The sequence below is a fragment of the Perca fluviatilis genome, chromosome 20 (assembly GCF_010015445.1).
Source record: "Perca fluviatilis chromosome 20, GENO_Pfluv_1.0, whole genome shotgun sequence".
Taxonomy (NCBI): Eukaryota; Metazoa; Chordata; class Actinopteri; order Perciformes; family Percidae; genus Perca; species Perca fluviatilis.
The window spans coordinates 10,692,184-10,718,647 of record NC_053131.1 but is presented as its reverse complement, the minus strand read 5'-3'; the positions used below and the strand labels follow the sequence as shown (position 1 = coordinate 10,718,647).

The 26,464-nt window shown below is 41.0% G+C and overlaps 1 protein-coding gene across 5 annotated transcripts in view; it reads left to right on the top strand.

The window, feature by feature from the left end:
• Positions 1 to 26,464, top strand: part of actn1 (actinin, alpha 1) — a 69,653-nt gene that overhangs the window by 29,547 nt on the left and 13,642 nt on the right. For 3 of the 5 annotated variants that reach the window (XM_039786478.1, XM_039786481.1, XM_039786480.1), the window contains exons 2-11: positions 640 to 754; positions 1,761 to 1,880; positions 6,875 to 6,961; positions 7,607 to 7,694; positions 13,195 to 13,273; positions 14,525 to 14,606; positions 15,770 to 15,855; positions 23,458 to 23,550; positions 24,808 to 25,038; positions 25,928 to 26,075. In XM_039786478.1, the coding sequence (XP_039642412.1) occupies positions 640 to 754; positions 1,761 to 1,880; positions 6,875 to 6,961; positions 7,607 to 7,694; positions 13,195 to 13,273; positions 14,525 to 14,606; positions 15,770 to 15,855; positions 23,458 to 23,550; positions 24,808 to 25,038; positions 25,928 to 26,075 (1,129 nt within the window). Of the gene's footprint in view, positions 1 to 639; positions 755 to 1,760; positions 1,881 to 6,874; positions 6,962 to 7,606; positions 7,695 to 13,194; positions 13,274 to 14,524; positions 14,607 to 15,769; positions 15,856 to 17,387; positions 17,474 to 23,457; positions 23,551 to 24,807; positions 25,039 to 25,927; positions 26,076 to 26,464 lie in introns of all 5 variants that reach the window. The other 2 variants (XM_039786479.1, XM_039786482.1) reach the window with 1 other exon arrangement.

Below are 26,464 nucleotides of genomic sequence, written 5' to 3'. Positions count from 1 at the left end.
TTACTTGAACCATCGTCCCTTCGGTTCCCAAGCCAAGTCCCTACGGACTGAGCCATGGCAGCCCCAAATACTTTGCTTTATGATCAAATACCTGCCTCGGCTGTACTTATATTTATGGCTTATTAGCAAATCTTGTCATGCTAACACGCTAAGCTAAGATGGAAAACATGGCAAACACTGTACCTGATAAACACCAACATCTAGCATTTAGCATTTAGCTCAAAGCAGCGCTGGGAGTACAGCCTCACAGAGCAGCAATCAAGGCTGTAGACTCTTCATGTTGTGACAACACGGGAAGCTTAAACCTTTATCTTCCAGTAGTAAAGAATCTCACTTCTTCACACACCGACCTGCTGCCTTTATGTTTACCAACCCAAATGTAATCCTGCCTCTGATGATGTTAGCCTTGCCGGGTTTAATGCATTGGACTGGTGCCATTATCAACAGGTTGTAAAAATAGTGTGAATTCAATAACTGCGGTGTGAACAAACTTAAAAGAGACTCCGGTCGCTTTCCCAGCAAGCATCGTGACCGGCTGGCTGCTGCAGACACACACACACACACACACAGTATGTAACTAATATGTCTTTGAGTGCTGTGACTGATGGATTGTGTTCTCCCTCTCCTCCGTCTCCGTAGACATTTACAGCTTGGTGTAACTCTCACCTGAGGAAAGCAGGGACGCAGATCGAGAACATCGAGGAGGACTTCCGGGACGGACTGAAACTCATGCTGCTGCTGGAGGTCATCTCAGGTAAACGGCGTTTTCCTTAACAGGATTACCTGAAGGACAACCGTTGGCATGGACAGCGCTGCCACATGCCGAGTTCGGATCGCTCTTAAAGGAATAGTTTGATATATTTTGGGAAATGTGCTTTTTTGCTTTCTTGCTGAAAGTTAGAAGAAAAGATTGATACCACTGTCATGTCTTAGATTGGTATCAATCCTCTAGGGCTGGACTATATTCGACTAACCCGGATATTCGTTCGTTGGGTAGGTGTTCGATTATCAATTTTTAGGATTTGAATATTCGTTTTATTTTCTATTTCCTTCAATAATGTAATATCTGAATCCTCAGATTTTTTTTTTTAATTATTTAATAAAATGAACCCTGAAAAAAATGTCCATGCAGGTTGTAATTCACTGTGTTTTTTTTAATCTGGATTAAGCAGCTACATGTCCGCTAGCTGCTGGCTAAATTATGCAGCGCTATTCCGTCCGTCTCAGCCGAGAACGGGGAAATGTTAAGTTATAACCGAGCAGTCTGGTGTGTAGGGATCTGTGTGGTTCTACTGCACCAGTCTGGTGTCGTTCAGGCGATTTAATGACTGTAGAAATAGTGCGGCCGTGCGTAATGCCACTGCGCTCCGGTAAGGTGTGGCGCTGGCTGGCTGAGTCCGGATCAGAAACTTTGAATATTCGCTATTGATTAGTACCAAAGCTTTCGAAGCACAACAAATGGTATTCAGGACAGCCCTTCAATCTTCTAAGCTAACTCTCAGCAGGTATTTCCCAAAATGTCAAACTATCCCTTTAAAACCATAAGAAACATCACGTAAGGTTGAAAAACTTTTACTAGTTTTGTGGAAAGCTGTGCTCCAGTATTTTCTGCAACCTTATCTCCTCGGCGCAATTTCTCTGTTATTCTATGTTTTGTTCCAGAACAAAGTGTGATTTATTTTAAATGTGATTACTTTGAGAAACCGCCAGACATACCCATCATCCTCTATCTTCCCGCCATCTCGTGTTTCCCTATCTAGGCGAACGCTTGGCCAAACCCGAGAGAGGCAAGATGAGAGTGCACAAGATCTCCAACGTCAACAAAGCTCTTGACTTCATCACCGGCAAAGGAGTGAAGCTGGTGTCTATCGGAGCAGAGGGTGAGTGATGTCACATCTCTGTCAGCCAGAAGATAAAGGTCAGGGATTTCTTCACTAAGTAACCGTCTCTGACTTTGTTTACATCTCCGACTGTCACCTATTGATTTTAAGTAGGCCATCAGCCAAATCAATAGCTACTATTCTGCCTGTTATTCTGTGAATAGTTATGTAGGCCTACAATGTAGTCTCTGGCCCTCTCTCTCTCTCGTTACCATAGCAGTGCTGCTGGTTGCTGTGCAGTTTAATGAGATCCTTATTCCGGATAGTTCCGTTGGAGGTTGTGCTTCGCAGTGCATTTTCTGAGAGTGATCTTAAGGATCAGCAATCCCCTCAGGGGCTGAGGCTGCTCATTGTTCAGCACAAATAACTTGGGGATGTCCAGCCTCCTCCCATCGGAGAGTAAGCAACTCTTTAGCCAAGTAAACTCTCTCTCTCTCTCTCTCTCTCTCTCTCTCTCTCTCTCTCTCTCTCTCTCTCTCTCTCTCTTTTTTTTTTTCCGCTTCCTCTCACTATCTACCTATCTCCCTCTTTCACAACAACACACACCCCTCTGGCATCTTCCACAGATGACAGACTTTGCACATGTGTTGCAAACAGTGTTGGGAGGGTTACTTTGGAAATATAATAGGTTACCATAATTTAAAAGTTATAGTAGTGTAACTATTTTACTTACTTCATCAAAGTAATGTAAGTTATTACATTTAATTACTTTTCAAAATGTCTAATGAATGTTTTCAACTGTTAACCATCACTTTCCGTAGCCATAGTGGCAACCCTCAGACAGCGTGAGAGGCAATTGAACTGTCAGCGCTGCAAATTCAAACAGGAGAACCAATCGAAAGCATCAGAAATCATTCAACTTTACTAAACAACAGCTGTAGATGGAAGTGGCAAAAGAAGCTATTGTGCACATGACAAACATGCAAAGCAACACAATTATTATTATTCCACATATAACCTAGAATTTTACAGAAAATATTCAGACGTAACCCCCAATGTAATCGTGAACATTTTAAGGTTACGGTCATTTAATTACACATTGTTTTTCCATTAACTGTAACGGATTACGTAAAACTGTTACATGTAACTAGGTACTCGCCAACACTGGTCGCAAACAGAAACTACAAGCTGTGTCCACTAAGCCATAAATATCTGAAGGCTCTTAAAGGGTCAGGTCACTCTCAACATACATATTTTGTTCTACTAACCCCTCGTGGTATTTGGCCGTGCAGCAGATATTTTAGGTTTTGAGAGAATACAATGGAGGAGAACAAACATTTAACTGTGTTGCTCAAAAGTGCTGAAAGAAGATATATTTGAAAAACTCAACAGCAACTTGTCTTTCCAGAAACAATGTCCCAATTACTCTGGATCATCCACAAACTTTACTGTTGACAATTCCTGCTGGAACTAATTTCCACTGAAGAAATAGTCCTTTTTTTGGCAAATGTCATTTTTAATTCTCCCTGTTAACGCCCAGGGTTTTGGGATGGCTACAGAGATTTCAGAGGCAAATCTTAAAACTTCAGCAAATAAAACCAAAACTGCATTCGGGGTAAATGTCATTTTGGAATTTTTGGTGAACCGACCATTTAAAGAATATGAACAAATAAGTCAAATTCATGTTAAACACACAGGTAGGGCTGCAGCTAACAATTCTTTTCATAGTCGTTTAATCTGACGATCATTTTCTCGATTAATGGAATAGTTGTTTGGTCTATAAAATATCAGAAAATGGTACAAAATGTAAATCAGATCTCTGCAGGGTAAATCCAGACAGCTAGCTAGATTATCTGTCCAATCTGAGTTTTCTGTTGGAACGACAAAAACAGCTTTTGAATGTACACGTTCCACCAAAACAAGTTCCTTCCAGAGGCTATTTTGCCGAGGCACCGTGGCTCCGTCTGGCGCTTAGGTTCAAAGAAATGCCAATAAACCAGAGCACATTTTTCTCCCATCCCAGAATGCTGGGACCTCCTCCGCAGCTCTGTGGAGGAAGGTCTGGCAAAGCGAGACTAGTTGACAACTAATCAATTAATCGTTGCAGCTCTACACACAGGGGATCTGTGTCTTTCACTCTCTGACACAAACATGTTAAAATAAATCCTTGTAAGGAAAATGATTTAATAACCCCTGAGGTGTAACTGAAGAAATCAGCTGACTAGTGCATAATCCTGCTACATCTCCATTGAAACGTGGATCGATAAGGTAATGATTGCACATATTCTAGCTCATGATTCTCCCCCTGCCTGCTCTGTGCTGCACTCTAGGTTTGCAAGAATCTCTAACTCATCAAGTCATTGTTGTCTTTCATTAGGTTTTTAAACTACTATAACGTCTTATTTTCTTAAAAAGAGTAAAAACAAAATCTGCCAGTGCATTCATTAATCTAATTAGTTTCCAATACAGATCAACCTGTTTCAACAATTTTCTAAAAGTCAGTGTGACCATAGCAACAAGTATCAAAAACGATCAAGTGCAAAAAGTTGTCATAGATAAGTCACCCAATTGTAGTATTGTTTACTGTTTTGGATCATTTAATCATCAAAAATCATAATTTGGCCAATTTTAGACTCTTTGTATTCTGACAGCATTTAACATTTGAGAAGTTAAGCTTCTTTTGTTCAATAAAAAACTAAGTTTATTAAAAATAAACACGGTTATATATCTTAAAGCAAATATCATCATCATCAAGTATCGTTACTGAGAACTCAGGTATCATATTGGCAATAGTATTGAACATTTTGAAACAACACCCAGCTCTAATCTTGACTCTAATGAAGTCAAAGTAAGGCTGATTGTTGGGCTAGAATCAATCAAAATTCTACTCTTTAGGACTTTTGGACTGCAACTAAGGGTTATTTGCATTCTTGACTAATCTGCAGGATATGTTCTTGCTTAATCAATCAATCAATCAATCAATCAATCAATCACTTGATCCATAAAATGTCTGAAAATAATGAAAAAAAGTACTTGTTTTGTCTGACCGGCAGTCTAAAAACCCCAAATATTTGATCTACTATTATAGAAGACAAAAACATATTCACATCTAAGACAGTGGAACCAGGGTGTTGTGATGTTTTGTCATTTACTTTTCTGTATGAATATAATCTTACTAGCAGATTGTCTGTTTTAAGAAAACAAAGACTTTTTGGCTCCAGAAAGAACCAAATTTACTCGATAAGATGGAGATTTATTTTTGCAGTCCACAGAGGCCGGTATCAAAGCTCCTAAGCCAGAGCAGCATTCCAGACAGATTAGCCGCCTGGAATCCCCTCCTGGTGGAGCGGCCCTGCAGCCCCGCTCGCCCCTCGCTGTGGCGGAGGGATGGGACTGGTTGAAGGGTCAGATCCATGCCACTCATCGGAGGGGGGTGGGGGGTGGGGGGTGTAGTGGCTGAGGGACAAAGGTGGAGGGGCAGTTTCAAAGGGAATTACCAGGATTTGTGTTCCCTTCCCCATGTTGATCAGTCATGTTCATTGGGACTAATCTCAACCTGTATCTGCATGTGTCAGCCCCCCCAACAGCTGAGTGCGACGCTTTCCGCCTCCCTAATTCGATCCGATCCGTCTTTCACGCCGCGTTACACGCACAGACATCTGACTGACATCGCGCAGTCCAAGTTTGTCCGTCACAGTCGAGTGGCCGGCGGAGCTCGTGCCCCGCGCCTTATTGGATTAGAGGGAGAAACAAATGATTATTGAAGGCGGGCTAACAGGGTGACTGTTGGGATTTTCATTATCGACAACACAGACCGACAGAGGCAGTTCACTCACTGCTGCTAACTGCAGCCACACTGCAGCTGATTGACAGCTTAACAAGTCCCGGCTCAAAATATTGAACTGAATCATCACACGCTTCATTCAGACTTCCCCCTCTAGAAGTATTAATTGACTAATCTTTTTTTTTTTTTTTTTTTTTAAGATGGTTAATGTGTTGTTTCACATTTTGCTTTCCAGAAGTCGTTACGTTGCCGTATTTGTGAATCGGGGAATTATTTCTTTCCGTTGCACTCTTTTGTTGTTGATTTGTAATATTGGACATCTAGAAATTAAAAGGTAAGTCTACATGTACATGTGGACAAAAGTTCAACTTTGACTTTCAGGTCAAGAGCCATCAAAACATCAAGGTAGAACTTACACATGACATTTAGCTTTTGTTTTCAAGCATTTAAAGAATATTTCAGTGCGATGCAGATCCTTTCAACTTATAGTAAATTACTTATTAAAATGCTTTTGAAACACCTGACAAGATTAGGAATTTACAGCTTGAATAGCTGTGCAATAGATGTCTGAGCACACATCGTTGCACGCTCTTCTTAAAGTTTCTTCTTTTTTCCCTTCCTTTTGGGGGAGTTTTTCCTTCCAAACTGAGGATCTTAAGATAGAGGATGTTGTATGCTTTTGAGCTATATGAATACAAATGACCTGACTAGCAGCTCTCTCAGGCTGTATTTAGGCACAGCGGCGCTTCAAGCTAAATGCTTCAGTCAGTATGCTAACATGGTCACAATGACAATGCTAATATGCCGATGCTTAGCAGGTACAATGTTTATCATGTTCGCCATCCTGGTTTAGTGTGTTAGCATGCTAATACTTGCTAATTATCCCTAAACACAAACTACAGCTGAGGCCGATGGGAATGTCATTAGTTTAGCAGGTATTTGGTCATGAACTAAAGTATTTGATAGATACATCTTTTTAGTAGGATGTCTGTACAAAATGTATGGCAATCAATCACTAGTTCATGTTCTTCCGTCTGGACCAACGTGGTGGACCAGCATTGCAATCTGTAGAACCTCCGCAGCCAGCTTTCACTTTTCAACCACATTCAGCCCAGTTTAAACCCAAGACATCAGGACAGCTTTTTACCTGGAAATCAGCCGATCTGTGCCTCTGGGCATGTCTGCCAGATGTGAGAAATATACCTTATAAGTGGCTGCTAAATGTGTAAAATCCCGAAATGTAAACGTTATTTCTTTTCCCTTCTTTCAGAGATCGTAGACGGCAACGCCAAGATGACCCTGGGAATGATCTGGACCATAATCCTCCGCTTCGCCATCCAAGACATTTCTGTGGAAGGTACTGTCTATGTGTGTGTGTGTGTGTGTGTGTGTGTGTGTGTGTGTGTGTTGGTGTGTTGGTGTGTTTTCACATTTCCACACGCTTCTTGTTTATTCACTTTATTGAAAAGAACTCCTACTCTCTGTCTTCATTTGCAACTGAAAACTCTTTTTCACTGACACAGCGTCTCAGCGTTAAGACCTTTGTCACGCGTCTCACCGAGCTTAACCCCCCCCCCACATATAGACTCGAGCTAATGCATGTTAATTTGACTGCGAATGTTTCAGAGACTGCTCTTTTCTTTTGGAGGTGGACATGTATGCGTTATGGTCCTCTCCTTGGTTAACATATATAATGCACTTACAATGTAATCCAATTTAAATGTCAGGAGTGATCAGCCTCGATTTAGTTCAGCATTAGATTCCAGCGCGGCGTCTTCTAAAGTATTTAATTTAACAAGTTTTAGGACAACACAATAAACCAGACGCCTTTCTGTATCCGCTGGCAACAAGAGCACGAAACGCCCGAGCAAGCACACATGCTTCCCATTCACTTCACCTCCACTTAATCCACCACTAAACAGGGATTAGTGGAGAGTTGGTCAAAGTAAAAGCCTGAGAGTTTCTTCCAACTTCACAATGATCCCTTCTCTCCGGGCCGCAGAGACATCTGCCAAAGAGGGCCTCCTGTTGTGGTGCCAGAGGAAGACCGCGCCCTACAAGAATGTCAACATCCAAAACTTTCACATCAGGTGAGCAACACACAATAAGTAACCAAAGAAAGGGTGTTTTCCTCACATGCCGAGATGCAGTTACAGTTTATAAGATGACGCAAAGAGTCTCAGCGTCACGCAGGGCAAATTGGGCCAAAGAATGTGAAAGAGCAGGGGTGCCATCATCTCCCCTAAAAGTCACTTTTATTTGGTGTAACGTTTCACTTTGGGAAACTTTGTGTTGGTACATTTGTTTATCTGGCTCTTAAAGGGTTTACTCTGCCAAATTGTATCCGAGCCAGGGCTTATAACCAAAAGTAAGTCCGCGAGAGTTTTCGGTTACTTGTCATCCCTCAAGTTTAGAGATTTTGCTCAAGGGGAACGTCAATACGAATGCACTTGTACTGTAATTTAAGCAGAGCAGAGTTGGGATTTATACCACGCAATCTTTGCAGCAGTGTACACGAGGAAACTGTTGAATATGAGCATCAGTCCAGACTGTGGTTTGTCCTTAGGTCATTTTTGTTCTAGGTTAGGGGCATACAGTATGAAGTTTGCATAAGGTCAGAGGTCTGGAACAATGCTATCAGAATACACTGACATAGCTTGGGAACTAGGCAAATCTGCGGGCGCTGTGCTAAAGCTATGTGTTTTATTTGTTTTATCAGCGATTTGGTCTGGCGATGTCAGGCTAACACTGATGTGAATAATGTAAATAAGAGATCAGTCCGAAAAGTAGCCATTAATGGCGCATGGTCATAACTGAAGGCGACTCAGATGAGCTTTTCAATATTTTGATCCACTCAGAGCTTCTTCCTTCTGAATGTTGGCTGTTGGACAGTATGAGGGCACAATTTGGGGTGTCCCAGTAGCCATGACAGCAACGTCCACAGTTTGACTTCTTGCTGGGGACCTTTGTTGCATGTCACACCCCTCTCTCCCCCCATGCTTCCTGTCTGTTTCTACACTGGCTATCAAATAAAAGCAAAAAACTAAATCTTAAAAAACAAAACCAAAAAGGACATGTTTTAGTGGACTTTTAGTAAATGAATCACACTGAAAGTGTAAAAATGAGAGGGACAGAAATAGGATTTTGAAAAGTGAGGGGGTCATACCCCCACTACCCCTCCTTTTGCAGTCTGGTCTGGATCTGGACATTGTAAACACTTTAAAAAACTTGAGAAACTGCTGTCTATCAGACACTTGTAAATCTGTCTCTTCATTCATTCATTCATTCATACATACAAACATATATACACTTTAAAATCTGTCTATACATACATACATTCATTCATTCATTCATTCATTCTGTGTCACGTGAGTTTAAATAGCTTGTTTTCATCCGGCCAAAGAAACCAGACTTGAAGAGTAATAAGCCTGCAGAGTTTGAATAAAGTGCTTTAAGACTACAATTCTGCACAAGGGCACTAAGAGCGCTCACACAACATTGTAGTAGTATTCAGAAGCTTTAACTATCTCTTAAGGACACTGCCTGTCTGGTTCAATTAAGATTTCATATTAAGTGAAATCTTAAGCACACCAGAATTACATAACTATATCAGAAATAGCTAGTGATTCAGTACAGACCGTGTGGTAGCCTCAGACAGCGCTGATGCTGAACAGAGCAGACCGATTTTAACAGAGAACAGACCAGCAGACATGTTCTCATAAACCAGACTGAGAGGAGGTGGCAGTGATCAACCAGGGCCTTTAAAATGATATCCGTAGTCTTACTGCATGCGCCGCAAACAAGTTGATCAAATCACACTACATGGCGAGAATACGAGGCTAGGAGTTAGCATTTTATCCTAGCATCCTGGTCGTATATACCCTTGTGTGCAGAGACTGCAATTTAATTAAATAAGTATGAATAAGATATGAACTAAGTATAAATATAAAAAAGTATACCCCCTCCCCCCCCTCGCTGTTAAAAAGTAACTTTTACTAGTAAATTAGTTGTACTATATTTGTTGTAATTACTTGTACTAGTAAAGTAAATTTTACATGAGCTACTTTTTACTTTTACTTTGCTTTGTAATTTTACTTGTACGTAAGTAAAAGTTCATCAAAGTAATAGTACGTTTAGTTAAGTAGAATATTTTTGTACTCTTTCCACCTCTGCCTGTGTGTCTGTTCCTGTCACTGTGAGTGGGTTCACAGTATTCAGGCCTCAGTCCATGTCATACTGTAGGATGCATCCACGCGTGTGTTGAATAATTGAAAGAAGACCCCTGTGATCCTCAGATGTGGATGAAAGCGCGAGGAAGAAAGGGGGTCATTTGAGGAGAAGGTAAAGGGAGAGGCCTGGTGATCCCGGTGCAGAGCCGAGGCCAGGCCTTTGATGTGCTCTCTCTGGGAGAGACCAGTCACGAGATGAGACCCAGACCTGGAAGAGTACTGATTTCTTTTCTTCTTCTCAAGTGCTCCTGCTTCAGGAATACGAGTCGCCTCTTAGTATATATTATATTTAAGTATATTTTTCGCCTGCATTTCGCACAAAGAAATCTTAGAGCTGCTATAATCAATGGTTTTATGTTGCCAATGGGGTAAATCAGAGTGAAATGTAAAAGGGGTTGCAGATTTGATTACATTTTTCGATTCAGTATTAGGTTAGGAAATTTTCACTTACAGTACCAATTTTGCTCGGATATAACAGAGATTCTCTGAGAACTTATGCTGTACATTAAATTGTACAAGCAAGAAGCAGCCCTATTCCCTGGGTTAATGTTTACATTAAGAATTACCCCCCAAAAAGTTTGTTTAAAGTACTTTTTACTTAACTTAACAGGACTAACATGACAAACTACAGCAGTCGTCAACACAATACAGTGCGTGTGCGTTGTGTGTGTGTGTGTGTGTGTGTGTGTGTGTGTGTGTGTGTGTGTGTGTGTGTGTGTGTGTGTGTGTGTGTGTGTGTGTGTGTATATATATATATATATATATATATATATATATATATATACACACACACACACACATATATACACACTGTATTGTATGTATATATGTGTATTGTCACAAACTGACTCAATGCATGTGACAAAAGAGGGGAGACCAAACAGGTTAAAATGCCAATAAAGTGTTTATTGCAACATAAAGTAACTACTATTAATAAAAGAATCAAAACAGATGTGGAATCAGTGTTATCAGTAGTGTAAGCGGTGTATGTGTGAGTGAAAGATATATAAGCAAATGACAACTGCAACAAAAGAAACAAACCAAACCCAAACCAGGAGATCTGGAACCTAGGAGCAGGAGAATGAAGACCCAGAACAATCAAACATGACTTGTAGAAATAGTCTTGGTTGAGGCCTACCCAGGTGTCCACCAATCAAGTAACGAGCCCTCCCAAACTGCCAGCTCAGCCAATCAAGCCAAAGAAGCCAACAGCAGGCAGAAAAGGGTGGGTTAGTAACAAAATATATATATATATATATATATATATATATATATATATATAAGGCAAATATTAAAAGATTGATTTCAGGATTATTTTAATTGATCTTAGATCACTTAAACAAAGATCAATTTTAATTGGAGAATAGATTATTTTTTATTTATTTATATAACAGCATGTCTATGATGGGTTTACAGCTGCCTCTAAGTGCTCAAAGAAAATCACTTAATGCAGCTTTGACTTAATATGGCAAATTGTGGCTAATGGGAGCATTACACACACAACATTTACATGGTAAAGACATTATAAATAACAATGGAAAATACATAAATAGATGAGCTTTTATGGCTTGATGAAAATGTGTTATCTTGTGTTTGGAGTGACTGCAGCAGTCGGTAAAACTTGGACCACATCTGTACGTCAGTAAGTCACCGTGAGACCACTTGCCAAGAAAATTACCCTGGAAAAGTAAAGTAAATCAGTACCAAAGCACCACGTCTGTTCAGTGTACAAAAGTAAGCCAAGCAGGGATTTATCTTTCTCAGAACTTGTTCCAGAATCTGGCCCTCAGATGCTATATGACTGCTATTAACAATTTTGTCTTAGTCCTTGAAAATAATTTTGATTGCTCCCCACTTTTTCCTCTTCAGAGAGGCCCAGCACGCTTTTCCTTTGACGTGGTATGCTGTAGATTGAGTTTGTTCCAACACACTCTGCAACTTTGTCTTATTTAACGTTAAGAAATCTCAGTAATAGTCTGAAAAACCAAAGATCTTCTTGGAACTAGTCTTTGGTTAGGGGGGCATGAATAAAATCTAGTGAGTTTTCTCAATGCTCCCTAATCTTTTAGTCTATCTTATAACTGTATTTTTTTTCTAAAAATAAAATAAATAAATCTATGGAGTGGGGAAAGTGTCTCTCCTCAAATAACTCTATGACAAAGCATCAGAAACATGTCATTTCTCTAACTTCCGAAGCTGTTCTTCAGCTTTAATTGGAGACCTGGACCACGTGGTACATCAGATGATCTGACTTCCCCTTTTAGGCTGACAGTGGTCAGCTTTCTGCTGGGTTACAGTAACCCACCACGTGCCTCTGGAAGGATGTGGGCGGGTTACATGGAGCTAATTGGGCTGAGTCAGACGGAGGGGAACGGTGCCGATCAAAGATTGGAGTCCGACTCCTTTTCTTCTCCTCAGCCCGCTAGGTTTCACCTCCCTTTCACCCTCATCCAGTGGTGGAATGTAACCGAGTACATTCACTCAAGTACTGTACTTAAGTACACATTTGAGGTACTTGAACTTTACTTGAGTCCTTTCTTTTCATGCCCTTTTCTACTTCTACTTCACTAGATTTCAGAGAGAAATTGTACTTGTACTCCACTACATTCATCTGACAGCTTTAGTTACTAGTTACTTTACAAATTACTTTACTTTACAATTAATCCTAACACCTGTAAATATGATATTTTATTATAAACAATATATAATATTACAAGTACAGCTGAAATGACTATCTTATTAAACACAGAACTGTTTAGATCGTTTCCAGTTTCTAAAATGGGAGGATTTTTCTGCAATGAGTACTTTTACTTTTCATACTTTAAGTACATTTTCCTGATGATACTTAGATACTTTTACTTAAGTAATATTTCCAATGCAGGACTTTTACTTGTAACAGTATTTTTACAGTGAGGTATTAGTAGTTTTACTTTAGTAAAATATGTGAATACTTCTTCTGGGGCTGGGCAATATGGAGGAAATCAAATATCACGATATTTTTGACCAAATACCTCGATATTGCTATCGCAGTGATATTGTAGAATATTGGTGGGTTCACAAAATATTTACACAATGAGATTTTTGATAGATAATCATAAGTAATGTAGATATAATAACTATGTGGGTAAAGGCAAATAATGGAACAGCTAGAACAGTCTGGTGTGTTTAGAAAATGACATCACTTTACTGTAATGCAGCCTTTAAAACCAGGAAAACAACACTTATGCCATATTACGATATCCAAAATCTAAGACAATAACTAGTCTGATATCACAATATCGATATAATATCGATATGTTGCCCAGCTCTAACTTCTTCCACCACTGCTCTCATCCCGACTCTTTCTCTCTCTCGGTTTCAGCTGGAAAGATGGTTTGGGTTTCTGTGCGCTCATTCACCGACACCGTCCAGAGCTCATCGACTACGGAAAACTGCGCAAGGTGAGCGAGCGCTGTCTGACATTAACCAAGACCATGGAGCACAACTACTAATGCGAGTTCACCATACGTCAAACGTTTCTACGCAAAGCCAACACAAGGACGGTAGCCTCTCACGATCAAACCAGGTCAAACAGCAGTTGTACGTTAGAAACCAATAAGGAAACTCCAAGGCACTCTCTTTTAGAATGATACAAAGCCTTTATTTATGGCTTGGTCATCACAAATCTTCAAGTACTCCGACGCGTTTCGGCATACAAGCCTTTGTCAGGGAGTCAATCGAAGCAGTTGTACGTTCTTGTCTTGGTGTCAACCAGGTTGACGCATCCCGCTGAGACACGTTCACAGAGAAAGAAATAAGAAAGTTCTTCTCTGACTGTGAAGGCTGTGCTAGTAAATCAACCCATGTACAGTACCGCACAGCATCTGGCAGCAAAATACACACGCATCATGTCACACCATTAAGACGTTAGTTTAAAAGACTCTTTTATTTGAGAGGTCTTTATTTGTGAGCTTTTTCAAGCAACCGAATGTTTAAAAAAAACAACAACAAAAAAACTTGCTTTAATTAATAAAACCAAAGCATTCATCTTGCTAATGGTAAATTATAAAAAACGGACTCCGCAAAGAAAAATAATTTCTCTATGTTTTCAATTTGTAGATGCACAAGTGCTCTTTTGTCAGTTTTTGTTGAGAGCAGCTACAAAATGGGGCTTCTTCGACTAACCATTATTTGAATAATCAATGAATCTGCCTATTATGTATTGTCCTGCCAACAGTCCAAAACCCAGACATATTCAGTTTACTATCACATTAAACAATCCTCACATTCTGCATTTTTGTTAGGAAAGAAAAAAAGACTCTGTTTGTAAAATAGTTGCAGATGAATTTCCTGTCGATCAGTGATTCGTTAATTGTTTTAGCTATACTCAATTTATTGTTACATACGTGGCAAAATGTAGATTCATTATTGATCACGTGTGTTTTGAAAAATGTATTTAATTACCTGTAGCTCGGTTGCTTAAATCGTGAAAATCTGGTTTCTATAGCTCTGGTGCCTCTACAAGCAACAAACGTAGAAAAACAGTACTTGACACGAAAACCAGTACAAGAGTTGGACCTTTGGAAGTGATAACTTACAGCTTTGAACCAAGATGTTTTGTGAGAAATCTCCAAACATGACGCTCCTCCTGTCAATTGTTTAGAGAGTGTGCAATGAGTTGATGGTGCGCTGTGTCTGTCTGCCGTTGCCAGGACGACCCCATGACCAACCTGAACACAGCCTTTGACGTGGCAGAGAAGTACCTGGACATCCCCAAGATGTTGGACGCAGAAGGTGAGGGGGTAGTACAATGATGATGAGGAGAACAGACTTCTTCCTGTGTTCAAAGACCAAAATATTCTCTGTCAGAAGTGATGCAAAGCTCCCTTCAGGACATAGACGGGGTCTGCACCGCACAGTTTTTTAAATTTTCTTATTATAAATTCCTAAAAAAAATAGCTGCAATTTGCCAGCGATTAGCCTGGTCCGCAAAGGTGTGCAAATGGGCAGAGCTTTTCTTCACATTCCTACTTACATTACATCACTTTACAAGTTGACTGCTGAATCGCACCATTTGCCTCTGTGCTGGCAGCGGTGAGAGTTGAAGTGCTTTCAAAAGGAGACATGGGCTGGGTATGGTTCAAAACATTTCCATACTGGTACCGATACCTGGAATTCAATACATGTTCCTGAACGATACTTTTTTCGATACCAATTTTATAAAGTCCATTTCAGCAAAAACAATGACAACATTTTACATTACGGTACAATTTTTTTCCGTTAGCTTTACAACTATGTGACGCACACTGTAGTCATACCTCTCAAAATCCAACTGACACGTGAGCCCTGTCTCTGTGCGTAAAGTAGAGGTTTTCCTTCCCTGTCTCTACGGGGGGAGAGAGGAGAGAGCCCTAGAGGAGACGAAGATGAAGTTCTGAACAGCAGCTAGTGAGATGAGACAGTAGACTCTCGTAGGCTGCTCATTAATCTCTAGGCATCAATTTCTTTGAGAGATTATATTTTGGCCTTAACAGTCACACATGCAGCTGTGCACACAGAGGGAGACACACATCCTTTTTTCTACTGAATGTAAAACATGCAGTTCTCGCTCTACAAACAAATGAAAGCCTTTGGACGTCATCCTAAATCTTCAACCGTGCTTTCTGCTTAGAATTGTGCTTGTAGACTTGCAAAGTCTGTGTGTGTGTGTGTGTGTGTGTGTGTGTGTGTGTGTGTGTGTGTGTGTGTGTTTTTCAGTGTCTGAGACAGACTGCAAGGGCTAAATCCAATCCTCCCCGCTCGGAACATCTGGACAGTGACCCAGCGTGTTTTTCTTTCCACTCTGGATGTTGTTTATGTGAAGAGCTGAACCCCAGCTCCACTTCCTGTTTCTTCATTAACCTGTGCTCAACCTCACCCTCCATTCCTCCGACCCCCACCCCTTCTCTTCCCCGCAGACATTGTGGGCACTGCCCGTCCGGACGAGAAGGCCATCATGACCTACGTCTCTAGCTTCTACCACGCCTTCTCAGGCGCCCAGAAGGTATCCTGGATGCAGCGTCTCCTTCCTCTTCCTCTTCCTCACCCCTCTCCTCCCTCCTCGTTTCGACTTCCGGGTGTTTCTCCTAACAGTTCCCCTTCTCTTTCTGCAGTGCACAACGCCCCCCTGCAGGGGTCACTCTCCTTCACTTTCCGCATGGTTCACACCACCAAATGCATGATGGGACGACGATTCTGTTTTCAGAGGCAATGAGCACAAGTGTATTTCCGGTCTACCTGTTTTTCGTTTGTTTTTTTTACGGCGCTGCAGGCGGGCAAAATTCGCTCCCAATTAGCGGTCTGTTCCGCTGAGCAGAAGCTGAGCGGAGTGGGAGGTGCGGCGAAGTTAGTCTGATAACTGATGGTGACTGCCTGTGATAAAAAGCCACGGGTGCTGACGGAGGGAAACAAATTAGCCTGAAGTCTTGCACATTTAAATGGTTACATTCAGACATGACAGTGACGGCCTAAATGGTGTGTAGAGGAACGAATGAAATGAAATCAAAATTAAAAGTGGCACAAAAAGGCGAGCAGCAAGCTGTCTTTTAATTGTAATGGATATGCGCTGTCTGGCTTAGGTAGGGAGTCTGTTTCCTTGTTTCTCTGCAGGGAAGAAGTGTGGGGGGGGGGTTTTTTTTTGGGGGGGGGGGGGGTGGTGTGTTTTTGGGCGGGTCTTAGGCGTGGGGGGGGGTTTTTTGTGGGGGGGGGGGGGGGGGGTGTGTGGGTGTCTGCGGGGGTCTTCAGGCACAACAGAAACGCTGAGATTGTGCTGCGCTTCCTCTCAGGGAGAGACAGCTGAGCATCTCAAAGCAGAAGTTATATAAGAGCCAGGTCCATTTGAGAGGCCCAGCAGCAGTGAGAGTATTTCGACACAGCTGTGTTTAAGCAACTCGGATAATAAAAAAAAATTCTGTCTGTTTAACTGTTAAACTGGAGAGCGTGGAGAAACGTCAGCTGGACTCTTGTTTGCATCGTAGATCTGAGAATGGCAGGTTCTTAAATAAAAACTTGACCAAGTTTAGTTTTAAAATACAAAGAAATACAAAGTTTATAAGTTGAGAAAGTCCCCCCCCCCCCCTTCCATACAAAATTAATGATTAGAGAAAATTGTAACCTTCTGTCTCTCGACTGGCTCCATCCTCCATATTTGACAGTTTTTGGCAGATAATAGATACCAAATCTCTGGTTGTGTTTTTGGATGAACTGCTCCAGTTACTTGGCTTCAGTGTGTTAAACTGAGCCGGAGCATCCCAGCTACATAAATAAACTACGTATTAATACATTTTCAAAAACTTTATTTTCACTTTGTTCGTTCACTTCCCACTTCATATTCAGTGACCTCTAGCTTGACATTTTTAGGGGAAATAGAGAAAACCAACCAACCTAGAGGTAGACTGGAGATGACTTGTGCCACCACTGTTGCCTCCTCTTGTGATCGCGCCCCTTGCTGGCCCTTTTGTCTCTGCACTCTTTTACTCTTGTGCATTTTTTTTCTCTTCTCTGTCCTCTCTCCCCTTTCCTCTGTTCCCTGGGCAGATATCATTAGCACCTTGAGGCCAGATGAGAAGGCCGTCATGACTTATGTGTCGTGTTACTACCACGCGTTCTCAGGCAAGCAGAAGGTGAGAAATGAAATGGCAAAAAAAATGTCTGGCAGAGAATGACCAGTCGTTTTTGCCAACATACAAATACAATTCTTTTTGGCTGCTTACATTTTGAACTATCCCAAAAAAAAAGACAATATCAGGCAATACAGTACCTTAGTAATATGTCTTTACTAAAGGTTGAAAGATGCCTTTTGTTTGGAATTAAGTGTTCCTTTTTATCAGCCATTATACTGATGCTGTGAAATATACATGTCACATTTTGAGGGCTCGGTTTTTAAAGCTGCTCTAATCAATATTCTTGGATTAATTAACAATAGATAGAATAGAAGACACTTTATTGTCCCCGAGGGGAAATTTGTCTTGGGCATAGTGCTGCAATCTGTTGCTTCACAACACAAACATGTAACAGAAAAACCATTCTAAAATCGACACAAAAACATAACCTAAGATCATAAGGTCAACGAAGCATCTTAGGACATAAATAAATATGTGTAATGTGAGAGGGGAGAGGGGTCGCTCGTCATGATAAACCCACAGACAATTATTCCAAAGTTTTTTGGCATCTTTCAGCCCATTGTTTCGGTTTTACAGTCCTACGGTCCTATCGTTCGGGGTTTCGTCCGGAGTCGGACACGAGTCCGGACTCGAGACGCTTTTCTGTTGTCTTGGACTCGTCTTGGACTCGTCTTGGTCTCGTTGGTATTTGGACTCGGACTTGACTCGGGCATTGGACTCGCCAAATATTGTAGTTGGTCTCGACCGAGTCCAGCACTATATTCCTTTGTTCTAACGCAACTCCTTCCTTCAAAACAAAACCATAGATGAAGCGCGCTTATTCAGAAAACAGGTATTAGTTTGATTCAAAATCCATCTAGAACAGGCATTGAGATTGGTCGCCTGGTATACACCTGGCTGCATCATATACAGTGCTGCTCATGAGTATAGGAACCCATGCTAAAGTTGACTAAGAAGAGGAATAAAAAATCATCTTTTGGAAATTGATCTTAATGCCTTAATTATATCTAGAGATTGGCATGGTTTATTTCAGTTAGCCTAATAGCTGGTTTGATTTCCATTGAGAGATGATTTTATGGAAAGTACCCCATACCAATCTCTAGGTATGGTGAAGGGTATGTGATGATGTGGGGCTATTTTAATTCCAAAGGCCAAGGGAACTTTATCAGGATGCATAGTATCCTGGATCCATGAAATAACTGGCCTTTAAAAATAAAAATCTGCCTGCCTCTATGGGAATTTAACATAGGGGTGTGTATACTTAGACTTGTCTTGGACTCGACAAAGGTGGACTAGACTACAGCCCAGGTTTATGGTAACTGTTCTGGTTCCCTCTCACCGCTTTCACAGAGTTGTTTCCAGCTTCAGTCGGAAGCTGTTTTCAGCAACAACAAAAAAATCTCCCACAAACCCCCACTGTACACTACCTGCTCAGCACCAAACGGCAGACAGGCAAAGTTAGAGACTAGCTGGTGAACATAGTGGAGCATTTAGCAGCTAAGGAGACCGATATTTCTCTCGGTTGTTGGTATTAAAACAGACCTGAGCTAAAAAAGGAGAGCGAATATTGGACTAAAATTCATCAGCTGGACACAAACATGGCTCCAAATGAACGATAGTGTTCCTCCGTAACTGCTGGATATGTAAAAAAAGCGCTTGTATTTCTGGTCGATACACGCTCATTAAAAACATTAACCAGACCAAACACACACACACACACACACACACACGTATATTGCTGACATCTTAACACTGAGCAGAACTGCTGAACTATGTATGTGCCTTGAATGGCCATAACTTAATACATTTCCTATAGTGGGTGGCCCCGGTGGGAAACCAAACCCTCAGTTATTCAGCACCTCCTTATCTGTGCTCTTTCAGCAGCGTATTGATCCTTGATAAAGCAGCCAACCTTTCTCCTCTGCCAACATGAATACAGTTCTTATACTCTCAGAGGAATACATTATGCCAAAGACATGCTAAATCTGCTAGAGATCTCTGCAGAGAATAAAAGAGACTTATCGCACACACACAGGATATCCGCTAAGCCCCCTGTACTTAAAATCTTTATTAGGATCCACTTGTTAATGGAGCAGGAGTCTGGAAACCACTGCAGGCGCTGGCATGGATCTCACACACTGTCTAACACCTCCGATTGCTCCCTCCAGGGCACACATTTCCCCAAAAACACCATCACCCCTACTTTTTACCTTGTTGGCCTGACATGAAAATCCTCACTTTACCGTTGCAACGAAAGGGTCAGTGTTAGTGTTAGTTTGTGCCTTATCTTAAGGGATTTACAGAAGTCTCAAAACCCTTTCTGTCCATCTGGATCAAAAAAATATAATCGTTTAATATAATAAAAATGTTACATCTGTTTTCTAAAGTGTAACGTTGTTCCCTATTTTTTAAAAGGGAGCCAGAAATGACATATCGGTTTTTCTGTTTTGTATGTAAAAAAAAATTATAATTCATTATTTTAAATGGATTTAGTGTTTCCCACCATTGCATACCTGGCAGTGTGGAGAAGGCTTTGAAACAACATGCCCAATCACGTAGGTACTGTCGATCAAATTTACAGAAAATATAGGTATATATATATATATATATATATATATATATATATATATATATATATATATATATATATACATACAGTACAGGCCAAAAGTTTGGACACACCTTCTCATTCAATGCGTTTCCTTTATTTTCATGACTATTTACATTGTAGATTCTCACTGAAGGCATCAAAACTATGAATGAACACATATGGAATTATATACTTTACAAAAAAGTGTGAAATAACTGAAAACATATCTTATATTTTAGATTCTTCAAAGTAGCCACCCTTTGCTTTTTTGATAACTCTGCAAACCCTTGGTGTTCTCTCAATGAGCTTCATGAGGTAGTCACCTGAAATGGTTTTCACTTCACAGGTGTGCTTTGTCAGGGTTAATTAGTGGAATTTTTTCCCTTATTAATAAAAAAAGCAAAGGGTGGCTACTTTGAAGAATCAAAAATATAAGACATGTTTTCAGTTATTTCACACTTTTTTGTTAAGTATATAATTCCATAATGTGTTCATTCATCGTTTTGATGCCTTCAGTGAGAATCTACAATGTAAATAGTCATGAAAATAAAAAGTAACTGTAACTTAATTAAGTGTTTTAGTTGCATTAAGTCAAACGTAACCTCAAAGCTGCTAAATTTAATGTTATGTTAATGTGTAAATGCTGTCTTCACAGCTTATTTCTGCTGCCCCCAAGTGGCAAAAAAAAGAAGTTATTGCAGTTTTAAGTGCATAAATAAAATGTAAAACAAATTTGATGGCTAGTCCAAAAAGTCTTATGAGGGTGGGGTTTTAGGACTCACCACCTTTAGTGTTTTTAAATCCTGGATAAATGCACCTGTTAATATAACTTTTTAATACTGTTCACCACCACATACAGATTAAACCAGAAGATGGGTCACTTCTGTCCACCATTTGCCTTCTTTTAATTGTGCAGTTGACAGAAAGGAGTGATACTAGAAATAATTTGAGAACTGCTGAAAGTCTTAGAAGGCCTTCTGGGTTTTTGAAAGCCCATCAGATAATAAAAACCTGCTCATCTCTGTGATGAAAACATTAAGAGAATACATGAGAGAATCAGACTGAAGCTACTGTAGGTCCTCGGCTTCACAGATCAACTGTGAGATAGTTTTATCCCTAATCAATCGTGCCACTGTCCTGTCTCTGCTACCTCAGATGTCAGGACAAAGTCATTCATAAAAGAGGTCAGTAAACAGGCCCAGCGTGCAAACATTTGCCCACAGAAGCACGACCTGCACATCCTGGCTCTCCTTTTAAGGCAGCTGGCCCACTGCTCTCGGTGGAGCCCCCCTCCCCACCCTCCTGGAACATGTGTCTCCGACCGAGCCAAGTTTCCCCCGTGATCTTCTGACAAAGGAGGCTGGAAGCAGTCCTCTGTGGGGGATGCCAGTCTCTCAGCTATGGAATGGGGTGGGCAGGAGATTTAAGTCTATCTCACTGTGTCTGCTCTTCTGAAAAGACACTTCCGCGACGTTATATACCGCCTTTTAAGTCAGTGGATTTCCTTGTCGAGCTCTTTCCGAGGGAAATCGATAATGGTGCAGTTTGGGTCGCACATGGATTTCTTTCAATTTTGATTTTCACTGAAGCACTTTAACTTCAACACTTTAAAAAAGTTTCACATGGAGCTGAATGTGCAACATTTCTGAGCTAAAACTCCACCGCATATCTTCCAGACTTTTGTGCAAGTTGCTTACATTTCTCCGTGTATTTTTGCTCTGCTCTTGCTTTCAATGAGCCCTCCCTGACCACATTTACTCATCTTGAACCCAACGGGTTAACTGACTCCATGTTGTCATGGAAACTCTTCGCTCATGCATTGCCGGTCCAGTGATGAAGACTGACAGGCCAGTGTGTAAGGAAGTGTTGTGTCATGGATGGAGCCCCTCTTTATCCCCACTGGGCCGTTTTTATTCCCCCAGGGAGCCTGGCTCTTCTATTTCCCCGGGCCTGTGTACTGTATGTAGGCTGAGAGGCTAAAATAACCTGCTGCACTCTGCTGTTCTATTAAAAGACTGGTGCAGAGAGGAAGGTGCCCCTACACCTGACGACAGGTACAATATGATACAGCATGTCCTTGTTGAAGCTCCCTGGGTCTGGAAACAGCCATTAGATTATTAAGACACAGAGACGACATCACACTGTAGCTGTCCTGTCTTTTTTTACTTGCTTGTTGCTACACCCCCAAAACGTCTCAATTGGGAAATCTTGGCGTGCTTGTGTAGGCAGCGTAGATGGATGGATGCAGTTTTAATAGCGGAAATGAATGGGTTTAAAATTAGCACCATCCATAAGCCAAATGCTGGTAAAATATGCAACGGCTGGTAGATTTGCTTCACTCAGCAGCCAAAAAACAACAATTGTAATCCATTGAGCGTCTGGTATAATTTGAACATTCACTAGCCATTTGGCTGCCGGACAAAAAAGTCAATTTTGAACCCTATGATATGCAACTCCATTACAAGAAAATGTCCTGCATTAAATACTGTACAGAGCAGCAAAATGTACTTAAAAATCTAAAGTAAAAGTACTCGTTATACATGACATTATTAGGTTGTTAATTCTGATGGTTCAATGTGTAAGCAGCATTTTAATTTTGTTTTGTAGCAGGTCAAAGGAGTTTCTCCTTTAAGTAAAAAGTTCTGCTGCACATTTGTATATATTTTTTGAAAACTCCACTAAATCGTTTCTTTATCAATTTACTTCTTTAGGCCATACAGAGTTAATTAAACGTGCAATATGTAATTTTCTGCCCCTAGGGGTCTCTCAATCAAAACAATGCATGTAAACGCGGCCTTTTGATGACGTCGTGGGGTTGCGTGGGATCGTGGGAGTTGTAGTTTTCACTGCCGATTAAAAATCTGTTTGCGGACCAGTTAATGTATTCAAGTCTTATTCTCATTACGTTTATTAACGTTTATGCATTTTAATGCAGAACTATTACATATGTTACCTTTAAATAGAAATCTGATCAAAATCTAATCAAAACAACTCATCTGAAATGACCCATCATGCAGTGCTTGTGTACAGCAGGCAGCGCAGATGGATATGCATCTACAAACCATTTTACTTGATCATTACAAGTAAAATGGTTTTGTCAGTGATCACATTACTTTTATTTAAAATATCTGAAAAGTAACTAGTAAATACAGCAGTCATATAAAAGTAAAGTACAGTAAAAAGTAAAATATTTCCCTCTGAGATGTAGCGGAGTAGAAGTATAGAGTAGCATAAGTAAAGTACACATACAGTACCTCAGAATTGTACTTAAGTAAATTTGACTTCTTCCACCACTAAAAAGACTTCATAAAGCTCGCCTCACACAGACTACACATGCGTTGTGCAGTACAGATGGCTCTCTCACACTGTTTCTCCCCTCGCCCTCGTCTTCCAGGCAGAGACGGCGGCCAACAGGATCTGCAAGGTGCTGGCTGTCAACCAAGAGAATGAGCAGCTGATGGAGGACTATGAGAAGCTGGCCACTGATGTGAGCACTCCCCGACTTTCTCCTATAATTGTCCTGCACCTCCTCTGCTATTCTACCTCCCTGTTCTCCTTTTTATTTAAGCTGGCCTCCCAGCCCCCGGGGGCGTTTCCCAAATCATTCATTTCTTAGATTAGTTGTTGTTGTTTTTGACCACCTGGGAAGCCTTTGGTTTCAGTGCTAAAAGTATTTTGCAACAATTTTGATTATTTGATTAATCGTTTCAAGGCAGGGGTCTTCTACGTTTTTTAAGCCAAGGGCCCCTTGACTAAAAGAGAGATGGAGCATGGACCCCATACTACGTGTATTGTACAAAATGAAGTTGCATATTAAACTGGGCCTACAATAACGTGTAGGGCAGCCTAAAGAATACTAAGCTATTACAATAATAATTGTTGGCATGTTTTTATAAATAATTTTTTTAAAGGCCCACACAGGTGTTTTCAGTTAATGTGGCTGATTAGACCTCTCCCCAGGACTGTGTGGGTGTGTATAGACTGTGCTTGATTGACATCTTCATGAGTCACCTGTTAGCTTTGTTGTACCTGTTAGGGCAGGACAAATGACACCTTTATCACTCTTATTGGTAGGAAAGATTTGTGACCTAATAAATTCCCATCTAAGCTCCGGCCCACCTTCAACCTGAGCAGAGTCCAGTCAGCCCGAATAACTAAAAACCACCTGTGTGGCTGTTCCGAGGCTTTATGTTAAACAGGCCAGTAAGCGTATCATTAATGTGTTTTTTTTTTTTTGTTCACTAATAGATTTATATTTGCTAATAATATGTTATGACGTTTTTAATTTTTGAAAAAACTTTCAATAAATTAACAATAATTTGGTGGCCCCCCTGCAGTAACTCTGAGGACCTCTTAAGGGATTTGTGAAGCTAAAATGCCAAATAGTTAATGGTTCCAGCTTCTTAAAGTTAAGGATTTGCTGCTTGTCTTTGTGTTATGTCACTATAAACGGAATATTTTGGGAGTTTTGAACTTTTGGTTTGAACAAAACCCGACATTTACTGTACACACATCCGGTTGCAAGAAATGAACCACTAACCAATTATCTCAACCTGTATTCTTTCCCCACTCATTTCAAACATGAATTACATCCACTACACCTCATTAATTCCCCTTTTCCTTTTATGTGCATGCTTCTCCTTTGCATCTCTGCATTTTCTTTCCCTTGAATGGTACTTGTTTCTCCCCCGTCCCCTCTCTCTTTAACACACACACACACACACACACACCCTCAACACCCCAGCTGTTGGAGTGGATCCGGCGCACCATCCCCTGGCTGGAGAACCGCCTGCCCGAGAACACCATGCAGGCCATGCAGCAGAAGCTGGAGGACTTCCGAGATTACCGCCGCCTCCACAAGCCGCCCAAAGTGCAGGAGAAGTGCCAGCTGGAGATCAACTTCAACACGCTGCAGACCAAGCTGAGGCTCAGCAACAGGCCCGCCTTCATGCCCTCGGAGGGAAAGATGGTCTCGGTAGGTCATGGACACTCGTAAAAGTACAAACTCGCCCCACAAAAATTCCAATTTCTTTCAGAAAGGTTTGAGTGTTTTCGCTGTTGATTTGTTTAACCGTTTCACTGTTTTTTCGGTTCAAGAATTGCACCGTCTTTCAAAAGACAATGAGTAATCGTGTTAAATAATCGCGATTTTAACATTGACCAAAATAATCATGATTATGGTTTTTTCCATAATCGAGCAGCCCTGCTTGGCTTACATGAATCATGTAGACACACATGATGCCAGGGAACATTTGATCCCATGTGTAACCCGTGTCTCACTTGGTTGCTTGGTGAAATGTCCATCTACAGTTCAGCCCAAATATGGCAGAGAGTATCGTTGCCTATATAGGTGAAGCTGGAGAAGATGTGGCTAACATCACCAGTGGCCAAAACCCTGTTACTAAAGATTTAAATATATACTGTATATAGTATGTAGTTTCTTTTCTGCGCTCTATTATTTTAATGTACAAATATATCATGTGAATAAATGCACACAGTCACAACTGTTATAAAATTGAATGATCATACTTATTTAGTTCGCCACATCAACTTAAAAGACGATATGTCAAAGCTGTGTTCACAGCTTGTTTCCGCTGCCCCCATGTGGCAAAAAAAAGTCTGTTAAAGCAGGTTTAACCTTTGTTTAACTTAAGTCATGCACGCACAGCTGTCCTGAAATGTCTTTACAAAAAGGTACAGCATGTATGTGATATGACAGCACCAGCAGGTTTTTTACAGAACAGGTTTTCACTCTTTGCACTCCTAGCCCTATTTACACATGTTGCTATTCTTGTGTTCTTTTTCTCCTTCTCTTTTTTTGTCAAGAATACATTCTCACGTGTTCTTTCCTTTGCCCCGTACAGGACATTAACAATGCATGGGGGAATCTAGAGGGAGCAGAGAAGGGCTACGAGGAGTGGCTCCTCAATGAGATTCGCAGGCTGGAAAGACTCGACCACCTGGCGGAGAAATTCCGCCAGAAAGCAGCCATCCATGAAGCTTGGACTGCAGGTACTGAGGAGAAACACTCAAGAGCCAGCTTCTGTGTTCTAGTCTCATATTAGTCTCCCATTGCCAGACCTATCTCCACAGCACTGTGGAGTAAGGTCTGGCTCCTCCACACACATACATTCTGGGATAGGAGAAAAGAAATGCTCTGGGTTGTTTGCATTTCTTTAAACCAATCACAGTCGCCTTGGGCGGGGCTAAGCTCCAGACACAGAGACGGTGGCTCTGCTAAATAGTCTCGGGAAGGAACTTGTTTTGGTGGAACATTCGCCCCCCGCAAAAGAAAACTCCACATACACTATTAAATTAAGTCAAATATCACGATATTTTCGACCAAATACCTCGATATCGATACCGCAACGATATTGTAGTGTTGACTATTGGTGCTTTCA